The sequence below is a fragment of the Glycine soja genome, chromosome 18 (assembly GCF_004193775.1).
Source record: "Glycine soja cultivar W05 chromosome 18, ASM419377v2, whole genome shotgun sequence".
In the NCBI taxonomy this organism is placed as follows: domain Eukaryota; kingdom Viridiplantae; phylum Streptophyta; class Magnoliopsida; order Fabales; family Fabaceae; genus Glycine; species Glycine soja.
The window spans coordinates 45,371,852-45,387,483 of NC_041019.1; the positions used below are offsets into that span (position 1 = coordinate 45,371,852).

A 15,632-nucleotide genomic window follows, 5' to 3' on the forward strand; every position below is an offset into this window, starting at 1 on the left:
GTTCAGAACAAACATGAAGAGGTTCAAGAGTTTAATCATTGTCAACACACTCTTTATAATTTAACTTACTTGCAAGGTAAAATGGTGTGTGCATTATCATGCTTTAATATTAAAGGACAAGTGAAGAGACATGTTAGAGATATAAAAGTCTTGTTTCTTAACATAATAGTTTTTTTTAATAGTTGGTCCTTTGCAATCCCAAGATGCGAATCTGTTGATGTCAAAAGACATTAGAAAGAGATACCATGACTAGATTGTTACTTACCACCCGATAGAGAAATCTTAGAACCTATCTATGGCCCTTACATCTAAATATCAACCACCAAGGTATCATCATATTTGCTTGTTGATTTCGTGAAACTGCACCCCAAAATTGCTCCCTCTATGCACATCTGGATGGTACTAGAGCAAACACAATAGAAAACCAACTAATCAATTAATATTATTCCTGAATATCAATACAATCAATTGGATAAAATATCAATAGAATAGTTAGGATTGAAACCTGCAAAGCAAGCTATCTCTTCCATAACAACCTTCCCATTTCTGAGCCTATTATCTACCTCCACGCAACTCCCTCCCACGTTCACTATGATCCTTCCTCCCTTCCTCAACCTCCCCCTTAGCCTGGAGCTCAGGGATTAAAGAGCCCTTCAAGAAAAGGTCGACGACAATCCCGGAGAAGCCGTTGGGGATGATGGCGTTTACGGCATCGCCGATGTAGGCAATCCTAGTCCCTCTCAAGGTGGCGAGGTTGAAGTACTCTCGGGCGACCTTGATGATAGTAGGGTCGAGCTCCTAACAGTGGAGGAGGACAGATGGGTGGTGGTGGAGGAGGAGGCGGGCAGCGATGCTGGCATCGAAGCCGAGGAGGGCGAGGGAGGTGGGGGGAACGATGAAAGGAAGCGTGGCGAAGACTTGAAAAGGAAAGATATATATGTTTCGAGTTGTCGAGAAGGAGGAGCTTGGAATAGTCGTGGAAGGGATGGTTTGTTTTTCTAGGAACTTTTGCAACACGTATGTAGTTGTGGATCCTTCAACAGCTTGCACAGGATTCCAGAGTTAATTCATTCAATAAAATCGATGTTAAGCAAAAAATAACAACATCCATTTTAATTAAAAACAGATGTTAACTTTGCAATTACACTATCAATTTTAAAATAATCGATGTTAACAAAGACACTTTATTTACAAAAAATCCACCATTAACATTGATTTTCATAAAAATCGACACCATCGTGTTTTTATTAACATCGATTTTCATTACACATTACATTCATAATTTTTAGTAGTTAAAAGAAATTATGGAAGAGTTTTATCAAATGAAGAATCGAAGAATTTCATGATTTTGATGGATGGAAAAAAATTGTTTGTGTTTTCTATGCATGAAAAATAATTATATTTTATTTTATGGGATTTATGATATTTTAATTTTTTTTCACCCCCTCCCTAATAATTTTTTTCTGGTTTTGGGGACATAAGTCTAATATACCACTTAGATCAATCACTTATTAATAGTTCATTCATTACATGATTTAAATGGTTGACCATTAATTATTAATTGCGTATTGAATACTTCAATAGTTCTCCTTTGTGTGTTTGGACATTGGATCAACATACATTATAGGCTGCTGGAATCCAGACTAAGCCCTAGTCCACAAAACATGTATACTATAACTTGATATTTTTACAATAAAAGTTATTACCTCTAATATTAATTAAGAAAAATGACATAATTAAATTAAAGTAAATGCTAACAAGTATTACTAGGACATTGATTATGAAACTATAAAGAGAAAGATTTTTTTATTGATATACACAAAATTATGTTGTCTACCATTTTTTTTCAATCTCATATAATTTCTACATTAAATACTTTTTCTTTTTAGTTCTTTAACCAATATCTTAAACATACTTATTAATAAGATCCTTAAATCAAATAGAGACCAAAAAAGAAAAAAATGGAAATGAATTTATCACTACTAGATTAATGTGAATTTTTTCCATCAAGATCGGAGTCAGATAGATACCTATAAATTCAGATTTTATTGTCATGCCTACAAATATCTAATTAAAAAAAAATTGTACAAACTCAAATTGCAAACAAATTTACATGATGATAAACTTGTTTACTAGTCCCTTCTACGTGACAACACATCTCTCTCTATATACTTCAACCGGAACATGGTACTTTGCACCTGCATCTCGATTGATCATTTTCAGTCATGAGTTTATCTAAGAGCACATGATCATAAAGTTAATTATCCTAAACTCAATCCTTTAAAACATGTAAAGCGACGTCACATTAGAAAGCGTTAAACTTAAAGCGACTACAGAAGAGAACGAAGGGTTAAATGTTTTTTGTTCATGCAAATCCGAGCTACCACTATAATGAATCCCTATCTATTATCATCATCATTATTCTAATATAAATGGACACATGCACGGACCGTACCAGCATGCACTCACATGATCAACAAGATCACACCCTTCACTTCCTCAACCTTCCACATTCATTCTTCAAGAAAACCCTAAAACTCAAACCCACACATTTTTCACTGTTTCATAATTCATTCTCATCACCACCACCAAAATGACCATCGACGCCCTCCGTCGGTTCTTTCTTCCATGTTTCTTCCCTTCCAAGCCTCAATCCACCATCCCTTTCTCCGACCACCACCACCACCCTCCAGCCACCAAGAACAACCACCCTTCCTCGCCTGCTTCTTTGACGTCATCTTCCACCGCTGCTTCGACGGCTCCGCCGCGTCCCTCGAAGTCGATGGTGATCGGAACCATCTTCGGTAACCGCCGCGGCCACGTGTGGTTCTGCATCCAGCACGACCGTCTTTCTTCAAAACCTTCCCTTCTTCTTGAGCTGCCGCTCTCCACCGACCACCTCGTCCGTGAAATGCGGAACGGCGTCGTCCGCATCGCCCTCGAGTGCTCCGCAGCCACCAACGCCTGCCCCCTCCGCTCCGTCCCCCTCTGGACCGCCTTTTGCAACGGCAAGAAGACCGGCTTCGCCGCCCGCCGCCGCGCCGGAGACCGCGTCCGCAACATCCTCCGCACCATGCAGTGCGTCTCCGTCGGCGCCGGTGTCATCCCCTCCGGCTTCGCCTCCGCCTCCGCCGCCTCCTCCGAGGAGCTCATGTATATGCGCGCCAATTTCGAGCACGTGGTGGGTAACGCCGACTCCGAATCGTTTCATCTCATCAACCCCGACGAGTGCCCCGGCCAGGAACTCAGTCTGTTCTTGCTCCGGTCCAGACTCGGTGCCACTCGCTGAGTTCACACCGACTCAAAGTTCATCTTTTTTATTTATTTTCCGGTACATAAAAAGAAAGAAAGAAAAAAGTCCTACCTGAAAATATAAATTTTTCTTTTTTCAACGGCAAAACAGAGAATTGTTGGTTCTTATTTTTAAGGCAAATCCGGATATTTCTCAGCCCTGAAAGTCAAAGAAAGATGGAGTATGCACTTAAGGAACAAAGTTATCTGTTGATTATATCACATTTTTTGTGATGATAGTTTATTGGTTTTCTTGTGAATGTATTTAGATTTTTCTTTGTTTTTTTTTTTTTTACTTTCTGAGATCCGAGTCTTGTAAAAAAAATTGATTTTTTTAAAAGGGGGACTGTGTTGTAATTGTTGCCCATGTGAGTTCTGTGTAAAGTTGATGGGTTTTTCTAGGACTAATCCATCTACAATACTGTATACTTTATTTTTTTTCGCATTTGTCTATAATAATAATGTAACAGGGTTAAACAGGGGATGGTCTTGGAATCTTTGCTATTTCGTTTATGCTTTGAAATTTTTGAATTGATTACAATCTTATCAGTTTTGATTCATTAGGATTTCTTTTTATTACTATATAAATCTGCGGTCTTGGAGCTTTTACTTGAGATTCATTACTTGTTTGATATGGTATATCACTCAAAATGTATCATTTTTAATTTCCCTACTTTATTTTTCAGAATTTGGAATATTTGAGGCTACCGATCATTATAAAACTGTGTAAATTACTTGCTGTCAATCTTTTTGAGGAGAAGTTGAATGTCTTTTACTCTTGTTTATCTTATGGTATAACTTGGTTTGTTGAGTCATCCCAAATTTCTATTACTTTACTAGTAGTGTGTATAATGTAATGGTAGAATACCAGCTAAGCTTTTACAATTAGGTGTGCTAGATGGGGTCTAACCATTCTTTTTTTGTGTACCCCTGATTTGAAGATGGTTGAACAATAGCTTTGGTGCCCACAAATTACTTTCTGATTAGAACCTTCTTAACATTTAAAGATCTTAATGCTATTCTATTTTCATGCAATTGGGAACCAGTCCTTTTTAGGAATTTTACCGGCAACTTTTTTTTTCGCTCTTTTTTGGGGGAGGGAAGGACTTTGGTAATCATTGATGCAGTTCCAGCACAACAATGATGCTTGGTTCAGCTAAAAGTTCATTGAATTTTCCAGCTAGGTGTGAGCTAGTATCAGTTTATATAAGAACTTGTGTATACATTTGGAGCATGCCAAAAATGGGGTTACTTCAATGCTCAGTGCTACTATTTTAAAGTGCAAACCACATCACGTGATGTAATCTATGATTGAGGACCACATATTGGCCCACATTAGCTCAAAATGCAAATACAACTGCAAAGTAATCGCTTTTACAATTATTTGGTGTGTATGAACATGTTATGTTACTCAATGTTAAAATTCAACCGGTTCAGATGTTAATAGAAATAGGCCAGCTAAGGTTTATGGTAATTGGTAACTTGTGATTGAAACAGAGAGCACAAAATTATTAGTGGAAATGGTTGCCAGTCAAAAGGGGATATTTTCATTACAACTGTTTAGATTGCAACAACGAGAACAAACCTCATTTTCTATGATGAAAGAAAAGTGAAAGGACTTTTTTTTAGGCCTTTACAAAATAAAGAAAAGAACAAAACGAATTGGGAAGATTTGATCAATCTCAAAATCTCGACCACTGAAGATTTTGTTGTCACAAGCATTGTACTTCTTATGGTTTGTACTTAACAGGCTATATATGAGGCAGTCAGTGGTTACCATAAGCCTTTGTTGTGTTTGTGCTATCATTGGAGTCAAGTGTTATTCCTTCTATTGCTTAAGATGTTGGAATGAAGAGCTGTGGTGAGAGAGACAGACATACCAGAGGGGATGCAGAGCTATGCTATGGAATTAGCACACCAAGCTCTCGATGCACATGAAGTTTCTGATTGTCAGTCCATTGCTCATTTCATCAAACAGGTCAATCTTAAAATATCTCACCCATTTAACTCTATTTTTTCTGGTTGTCTGCGTAATCATCTGTGTCTTAAGATTAGTATGTTCTTATAAATGTTATCATAAGGAAACATAAAGAATTCTTATTTTATGAAATATGCTTAATTTGCACGTATGTGTACTCACAAATATTAATGTTGGAGAAATTCTTTTCATGTTTGCTGCAAATTTTTCTACAATGAGAAAAAAAAGGAAGAGAACCGAAATAAATATTTAATTAACCCAATTTTTGTTTATATGAAATAGTGAGGATGAAAATGGAATGAAACCAAGGGGGTCTAATTAAGTACTACGTATGAGTTGTCATAAACTCCCTAGGTGTGAGTTTAATTCCTACAAATAAAAAATAGAATGAAAAGAAATATGATAAAAATTGAAAGTGACAAAACCAACTATTCAAGTTTCAACCCAATGCAAGCTAACCCAATGAAAGCTGTGGCATATAGAAGGTGGAGTAACAAAAGTGTGGATTCAATGTGTGTCTCTAAATTAACATTCAAGTCCATTGAACACTATTTTTTTATTACTTTTAGTAGGTTTTTTGCCTTCTAAGTTCAAATTGTACATTGATCATATTTGGAGAAAAGATCAATGTTTTAACTTGGGCTTAAAATATTAAACACAAACCTTACATTTTATTGGGTAAGTTCGGATTTGTTCTGACTAATCTGAGTTAATTTGTCACCTCTAATCAAAATTTTGTATTTTTACAATTTGTTTGAAAGAAAAAAAAGCCATGAAATTCACAAAAATACTAAATTGACATAAAATTAAGGGAAAATAATCTCTCTTTCTCTCTCACTTGTTTTAGCTTCTTAAAATTAAATCAATTTATATTAAGAAAACACTATTGAGTGAAAAATTAGTTATTATGGGTTAAACTAATTTTTTAATTAATATGAAAGTTATTCTTAATATAATTTATTTATTAATTCTAAATACATAGAGACAATTTTTTTTCTAATTGTTTCATTTTTATTTATTGAAACAACAAATCTTTCTTACTTTATTTTTTTATTTTCATTCTTAATTATTTTTTCTTTCCTCACTCTGTCTCACTTGTAAATTGTAATGCAAAAAGAGATAAAAAAAAATATGAGTCGTAAAAATATATTATAAAATTATATAGGTATGATTCTTGCTTCTACCCATTTTCTCGCCGAAGTTTAATATTGGAGTGACCATAAAATGTAACAGGATAATAATATTTAGATATCTTTTAACAAATATTTATTAGACGTCTTTTTATTATCTCTATCCCTCTCTAGGTAATTATGGAGATTTGGGTCTCAACGAAATATTATCCAATATCATAAGACACCTCTTTATATATGTTCCTTTGTTGCTTTTTCATATATATTCTCTATACGACAGAATCCTGCTTAAGAAATGTTTAGACATTAAATGTGGGGTGCCTAAATTAACAAAAATTAGAACCATGACCAAACCTCCGCGTTGGTGGTATAAACTTTGCTTACAAAAAGAAGAAAAGAAAGAAAGAAGACTTGTTAGATTTGATTCTTGTCCCGTACGTGTATATTATGTTTTCCTCTATTGGTGGCCAAGAGATGGGGTGCGAGTGCGAGACAAAGAAAAAGAAAATCGAATGTTATCCATTTCTTAAAAAAAAAGTAAGATTGTTATTTTAATGTGACTGCGTGACTTAAAAATAAGTTATACTGACCTATGTATTGTCTTACATAACTTACGTTACCACATCACAATTCATTTAATTAAATTTAATAAAATATTATCTAATCAAATTATAAATTAATCTAATTAAATATTATCTAATAAATTTTAAATTTATCTAATACAATAATATGATCTAATTATATTTTATCCAACATTAGAATAAATATATCTTTTACCAAGATTAGAACACACATATCTAATAAAAATTTGAAATATATATTTAATGTGTAATTAAAAATATAATTAATATTTTTACACAATTTTAATGTAATCCTATTTAATATGACACTAAATATTTTGAAAATGATAAATTTCTAAATATTATAAAATACAAAAAATACTAAGTACAAATTTAAAAAATTATAATTTAATCAAAAAATCTAGTATTTGTTTTTAATTTGAAATCCTATAAAATAGTTTTACTTAGAAATCGTTTAAAATAATTTTATGAATAAATAATATTTTTTTAATAATATTTATATTATATAGTTGAAATTTTTATACTAAAATTTAATCAATATATTTATTATAAAATAATATTTTGTGTCAATGTTTAATAACTTTATATACAAAAATTTTGTTAACTAATATTTATAAAATAAGGTTAAATATCATTTTTACATAATTACATGATAAATATTTTAATATTAATTTATTAATTATATTTTTATTACAAAAATATTACATACGAAATAATATCATAAGTTAAATTAATTGTTATAGTGTTGAAATTTTTTACATACATACATTTGAATAAATTTCATAATTTAAATATTTATAATTACCTTGATTAAAACATATACGTGTAAGATAATAATTAATTTATTCAAATTTTAAATATGTAGATATATTTGTTCTAATTACCTTAATTATATTTAAATGATTTTTATGAACTAAAAAATAAAATAAAAAAATATTTACAATTTTTTCTATTAAATGCATAATATTTTTGTTTCTAACTTGTTAACTATAAAGAAAAATCAAGATAAAGATAAAATAAATATATATTTCAAAATTTTACTAGATATATTTGTTCTAATCTTAATAAGAGATATATTTATTCTAATGTTGGATAAAAAAATAATTAAAAAATCAATTTATAAGATATAATTAGATCATATTATTTTATTAGATAAATTTAAAATTGATTAAATAATATTTAATACAATTTATTATATAATATTTTATTAAATTTGATTAAATAAATTATTTAATGTGGCGATGTAAATCACCTGATATTACACAATTCAAAATTTACACATATATGACTTATTTTCAAGTCAAACAAAAGCAATGGCCAATAAATATAGGTAAAAGTTCCAAACAAAAAAGTATGTTCGGAACAATTAATTTTAAAGTAATTTCCCTAAAATAACATGTTTGCGTCAATTATGAAAATTAAATATCACTTAAATAAAGAAGGTATATAGCATATAAGACATCATCTCCTTTATACTTCCTATACGCAAGAATTCTCATGATTTGGTTTAGATCTTTGTTGCACTTAGACAAAAAGTATGTTCGGAACAATTAATTTTAAAGTAATTTCCCTAAAATAACATGTCTGCGTCAATTATGAAGATTAAATATCACTTAAATAAAGAAGGTATTTAGCATATAGGAATCATCTCCTTTAGACTTCCTATACGCAAGAATTCTCGTGATTTGGTTTAGATCCTTTGTTGCACTTAGACAAAAAGTTAATTATTAAAATGATAAATAGTAGCAACAGAAATTTTGGTTCTGATTTTTTTTTTTTTACATATTCTCTTCTATTAAGTAAAATTCACATAAATGCTTATATCCTATTTAATATCAAACTAGTACCAGTATGACCTACATGAGAGTGTTAGCAGCACTCTTCTTTTAAAAATATTGCAAAGCAATCTCACAATAACTGCTACTATTTAGTATTCGAAGAATTTCAATGTGTGAAACTTTTTTTTTAACAGTGTGTGAAACTTTTAGGAGAAAGAAAAATAAAAGAATGTCCACGTGGCCATACATATTAGAATCAACAAATTATAACATAGAATCACCGATTAGTCATAAAGCCGTATGATATTCCATTATTTTGCCATTTTAAGTTACACAGCTATAATGAATATTGAACATTAGGATATGGACCTTCAAGAGCGTAATAAAGTAGACTCCACTTTAGTCCTTGATATGATTTTTCCATAACAACAAGACCAGCCAAACATTCACTAAAAAAAAAAACAAAAGTATTTCCGACGGCACAAATTCATCAATAACCTCGAAAATCAGTCGTTAATTCAATATTTCTGACGAATTTTCGATGGACCAAAATCTGTTAGTAAAAAATAATGATTGTGTTTATTTTCATGGAAAAAATTCCCTAGTTATTTGGTTCCATCATCTAGCTTGAAAACTCTAAAAGGAGTAACCAATGAAGGCATAGATAGAAGCATATGAACAGACACATGCTTAGAATTTCACAAAATAATATAACCACCGACATCCACCAAAGAATGAAAAATTTCCTTTTTACCCTGCTAACACAATGATACCATAACTTCTATATAACAAATACAGCTATGGGCGTTAAAAGAAAAAGGCCATATTGATGGGCAAGGCTAGCCCGCCAACAATGTTAAGAAACTAAGGATAAAAAGACAATTAATGGTATGTATTTCTAACGCTGTCATGCTACAATCAACACACCTCCAAGTGCTAAGTCATGGTCCATGAAACAGAACATTCATTGTCCAAGGCAAAACCACTATATGGTTTCATTCAACTATACCTATTTATATTTTATAGAAATTGTAAGGATGATTTGTATATTAGCATTATTACTTCCATGACAGAGGCACGACATTTGTTCCATGACAAAAATTCTCTCTCAAAGGAACTAAATTAGAATAATTAAAGTGAAATAATACTTACTTCAGACTCATCAATCAGTTCATATGAGCATATGCAAATGATCATTTCATAATTTCATGCATAATCTCACAAGTCATCTATGTTGACTTTCAAACAAACAAACAATGTTGATTCAAAATAATAACTGTATTAGTCACATTTTTTTGTAATATAAATTTTTTGAAATGATCAACCACAAGTCAATTTAAAACATGGGTGATCCAATCATTTTCCAACTTTGAGGGTGAATTGAAGAATATCTTATGAGAACAAGTTAATGAATATCCCAACCAGTATATATTCCGTATTTAAACACCATATTTGTTCTATACACATTTACCTTAATCCAATCATGACTACCCATACTTGTTTCTCTCTTTGCTTCTTCTACATCACAACTTTTCACCTTGCAATTTCCACATTGGCTCAGTATGACAACTATATCATCCACATGGACATATCAGCCTTGCCCAAAGCAATCTCCTTCCAACACACTTGGTATCTCTCCACTTTCTCTTGAGCATTGGACAATTCCAAAGCCACCACTAACAAGTATAGGGTGTTTAATACAAGTTCGATCAAGAATTATACTGTGAGAAAAAAAATCAATTTTAAATGAAGAGAGGTAACAAAGACACCTAAGGAACAACAATTTTCAAGAATTGGCACTTAGATCTGATGCTAGTATGCATTATTTTGATTTCAATCCAACTTGTATACTTATTTTGAATGAAATAATATAAGTTCTTTTCCTTCAAATAAAAAAAATGGCATTTGGCACTTCTAGTTTTTATGGTACAGAAATTTTGGGGTATGGATATTTAGTTTGGAATTTATCTTCACAAATTGACACTTCCAATTGCCAAGTGACCGTTAACAATATTCTCATTCGCTTAGGAATGAGTAGAATAGATGATATTCCAACACCAACCATAAAAGATGCAATTTGTGGCAGAGAAATAGCTTCAAATGTTTGTTTACATAACCATAACCTTTTTATGAGAGTGAGTTGTCTCTAACATTACATGAAAATGACGTAACAACCTCACTCAATGGCGGAGTAAAGAGAGTGGTGCAACGCAGAGGAAGACAAAACAAATTTTAAGAGTAAAGAGCACTAACCAGCTGGTGAGCGCACAACGACATGTGCGATGGTGATGAGGGCTCAATGGCGGCGACGCGACGATGTGGGTGAGAGAACGACATGATGATGTTCGACGGCAACGAGCACGTGACGGTGGTGGAGCTCGTGCAACGGCAGCGTGACTGTGGGTGTGAAAGCTTTCAAAATCCACCAAAGGGAAGGGAAGTGTCTAAGGGTCTGGTTAGGGTTGACTTCTTTTAATTTTGGGTAAAATTTTTAGACGGACACATGTTCCGTCGGAAAAATTCATCAGTAATATTTAAATTTTTGACAGAATTAAATCAGTGGGTAAACATTCGTCGGTAATTTATAATTTTTGACGGAAAATTTGTCTGTGAGTAAATTTCGTCGGCATTTTTCCATGGAATGTGTTCCGTCGGTAAATTCCATCAGTAATTCAAACATTTCCGATGAAATGCATCCCGTGGAAAATATTCCGTCGATAATAACGATTTTTCTTCTAGTGATTGTCTCATTGGGTGAAATTAACTACATAAATGAAATATGTCACGTTCTGTCAAACTATAAATTTTTTATTAAAAAAGTCTAGTTGAATTAGTTAAACAATTTATGTGAGTTATTACAAACATATGTTTTTATATTAAATTTCAAAGAGTTCGAAACATTAACATTATGTTGTGCTATTGGAAATGGATATGAAATCCTTTTACAAGCCGGTCAATCAGGTATGATTTATTAAGGTTTGAATCTTGTGATAAATGAAATATAAAAAGAGATGTTGAGAGGAAATATCTTATTAAAAATTATCAATTAAGTTCTTTAATAAATATTAGGAGGAAATATCTTATTAAAAATTATCAATTAAGTTCTTTAATAAATATTAGTTATCAATAAAATTTATATAAGTTGTTGTAAATTTTTTAGTACTAATATCTTAATTCGATTACTATGTATAAAAAAAATACAAAGTTTACAAGAAACCACATATCAAGGTCTTTTCTCTCAAGGGTTTGTCGTTTTAGGCTTCCTTATTTAATCGAAATATTTTTTATTTCATCCACTTTTCTGGTTGGAGCGTGTCGTTTTTTAATTATTTATTGTTGAAATAATGACTCTCACCTAGTGCTAATTTTCATACTGCTTAAGAAATTTAATAACAGTCACTTGATTGTATCATGTGGACCTGCTTGGAATTCCGTGGTTGGAAAAACTTTGGATCTTGCACTACACATTTATATGGAAGTTTCATATTCTTTCGCGTGGAGATGATGGAATTTCTGATCTTCAGAGATAAGAAGGATTTCACAAAAAGCAGGGAAGAAGCTATTGGAGTGCTGCAGAAGGCTAGAAATTGTGATTCGTAATTAAATTCCAAATTTTCTAGTTGTTATATTCTATAGAAGAACCTAAGTTTTTTTATTCCTAATTAACCTGTGCTAAACATGTTCAATCTTTTTCTTTATATGAAAAAAAAAGTTATAAAAGTAGCAGATGATATAAACAAAAAAAAAACTATTGTGCCTTGCCAATTATGTATGGTTATCCACATATATATATAGAATAAAATATTGTCCACGTACTTCTGTTTCTAGTTATTTGTAAGCAGTTTGACAAATGCTTGAATCATGAGTCATGACAATAGCGAACAAAATAGGTATTGGCCACATAACTACTTATATTTTGGTAAAATACACACAATTATAACCATTTATCGATGGCGCCGCTTTAAGTTTAACTATTTTACACCCCACTCAATATGCATCATCCTTTATATATAGATAGAAAATGTATACCAATAAGTTATTGGTTCGAATGGTTTTCAGATCGATTATCTTAAATTCGATCTCTCTTTAAGTAAAATCTTGGATTCGAACTTTATAAATAAAAAAAAATATTATTAAAAAAAATATTCTACTAAAGCTGATCAATTAGGTTCTTAGACAAAAATTAATCATCAACAAAAATATAAATATTTCACACTAATGTCATGATAACAAAAAAAAAGTGTATATAATAAAATAAGAGTGTCTACTCAGTTAGTTAAGAAAATGTTTATAGTTAAAATGTCTATTTTATGTGAAAGTGAAAACAAAATTAACTATAAATCTTATAAGAATGATTAAAATTGAAAAAAAAAATACAAGTAATGTTTAAAAACTCATTACTTTTTTAAGTAGTCAATATATATGACATTAAATCTTGATTATATATATATATATATATATATATATATATATATATATGATTAATTACTTAAAAAACTAATCACTTAAATTTCTAATATTGATCTTATGCAAATAATATTATGATTAAAATTTACTCGTCTCACGCTTATAAATATATATAGGGCATCTTCTAGCATGTATTGGTTCATATCATTCAAAGGCACAGTATAGAAACACTCGTTTCATCTGGTACACCAGCTACCGTAAAGGAACTCCAATAGCTGTGCAATCAAATATAATAAACACAAGAATATAAAACTCTTGAAATAAAGAAGGCCAGGATATCGATTTTATTGAACTGGTGTTCAAATGCTCTTCATATTGGTCATAACATAAGGACGTGGTAATCTACATCCCAAGGATTAGACCCGATAAACATATTGTTTCTAAACCTCAGGATGCAGATTACCTGATCCTAAACCAATACTCACTCTTCCAAGAAGGTTTGAAACCAATGACAGTACGTAGAAGAATGTTGAGGTGAATTGAGTTTGTCCTTTGATCATATCTTCAGTCTCAGAAATTTATATATAGTTGTTCTTAAAGTGGAGAATTGTATTCTTCCTTGATTTAATATTGATATTTGCTAAAAATTATTAATTGCAGCAGCCTCTAACTAAGAATCATTTCATGTGTTCCTTTTTTTTTTTTTTTATCAAATATTGATCTTTTCCTTGTAGGCTTGTAGAATAAATAAAATTCCTCTAGCCATTTTAGAAAGCATCCTATTGTCCCTAATAATGGATGAGATCGTAAATCTGTAAAGAGTTAAAAGTCACTAACACAGATGAAGATGAAAAAGTAATATTCATGCATGCTTTTGAGCTGTTTTAATCACCACATTTTGTTTTTTTCCAGCTCATGTTGTCTTTTCTACAAGATATCGGTAGTCACTACAAAAAAAAAAAATAAAAAAAAAAATACTAGGCATAGCTTTAGAAATAAATCAGAACTAAGAACCGTCTAAGTTTTCTTTTTTCTTTCTTTTATATTTTGTGGTTGCACTCCACATCTCAGGCAATAAATTGATGACAAGGTGCAACTATTCACTAAAATTTGTATTTTTCAATAAATTTAGTCAATTATAAAAAGAAAGCACTAGCATTTCTCTTCTAATAACTTTTTGTAATATCTTGGTAATATCATGCAACTTTTAACGTATGTTTTGATGTTGGTTTTTAAAAGTATTTTTACTCTTGAAGTAATAAATTTTTGGGTAAAAGATCAATTTGGTCCCTATAGTTTACACTCATCAATTTATTCCGTGCACTAGAAATACACAATTTAGTTCACAATTATGCAAATGTGCTGACAATTTAGTTTTGTTGTCAACTCTCATTCGTTTTCAGTAATGTTTATGACGTGGCATGCTAAAGTCAATGTGGCCAATCCACGTGATGGAAGACGAAGGCACGTGTGGACCAAATTGTCATTTGGAGGAATAAGCTTTTTTTATCTTTTATTAAGTCATCACAAATTGACCTTTCACTACTCTTGTTCCTTTTTTTCCTTTTTGTGAGAGAAAGACTAAAGTGTGGGTTGCTTTGCTTGTTCCTGTGTTTTGCTTTGCCGGTTGTCATGATGACCTGGGGTGAACGGTGGTGCTTGGATTGTGGCTGCCTTGTTCTCAACCTTTCTTTCTGTATGTTGAAGGCGACGAAACAAAACTTCGTAAGGTAAGGTGTTTCTTTCAATTTCTCCATGTGTGTTGATGACCGTCGTTCTGTTTTCATTACATTCCTCCATGTGGCCGCAATTTTCGTTGCATTTGTTGTTGGGTTTTTTCGCTATTGTAGAAAAACAAGGGATTAAGCATGTGTTAGGGTTTAGGTTTTTTTGATGATGGTTTGATAAAGTGAAACAATGATTCTCTATTTTGGGTATAGAAAAGGAATAAATTTTATTACTAATACAATGATGCTTTGTTTCCTTCTTAATTTAATTGCATTTTGTGTGTTTCCTTTTATAGAATGCCTGATAAGATTTTGTTGCACCACAAAGGTCAATTTCTCTTAAATGATGAAGGGGTGTTGGAGTATGTGGAGGGTGAAGAATGTTACTAGGAGTCATTAAAGACAGACTTGATGAATGTGTGGATTGTCTATGACTTATGTAAGACTTGCGGTGGATATAGTCAGTTTTGAAAGGTATTTTATTAGGTACCGGGAAAAGGGTTTGAGCATGACTTAACTTCGTTTGATAATGATCAGGATGTGCTAGCTATGTCTAACACAACTCTCCTTGATCTAGAAAAGGATGTTCATATATATTTTGACCATGTGATAGATGTCACGTCAGAGATTCTGATTGAGGGTGTTTTTGATGTTGTTGATGAGGCAGTAGTTGGCAACACAAACAAAAAAGTGCTTGTTGGTGAGGATGCAAGTGAAAAATATGCTGAGGCTGACCATCC

The 15,632-nt window shown here is 31.6% G+C and overlaps 1 protein-coding gene and 1 long non-coding RNA gene across 2 annotated transcripts; one reads left to right on the forward strand and one right to left on the reverse strand.

Annotated features, from left to right (window-relative positions):
* Nucleotides 1-2,477: 2,477 nt before the first annotated feature.
* On the forward strand, nucleotides 2,478-3,813 carry LOC114394765 (protein MIZU-KUSSEI 1). Its single transcript, XM_028356436.1, has one exon. The coding sequence runs from the start codon at nucleotides 2,594-2,596 to the stop codon at nucleotides 3,287-3,289; it is 696 nt and encodes a 231-aa protein (XP_028212237.1). The 5' UTR covers nucleotides 2,478-2,593; the 3' UTR covers nucleotides 3,290-3,813.
* Nucleotides 3,814-9,992: 6,179 nt separating this feature from the next.
* Nucleotides 9,993-11,273, reverse strand: LOC114396084. Its single transcript, XR_003663209.1, has 2 exons — nucleotides 11,012-11,273; nucleotides 9,993-10,479 (listed from the first exon to the last, which is right to left on the reverse strand). It is a non-coding gene; the product is annotated as an uncharacterized LOC114396084 (long non-coding RNA).
* Nucleotides 11,274-15,632: the final 4,359 nt, after the last annotated feature.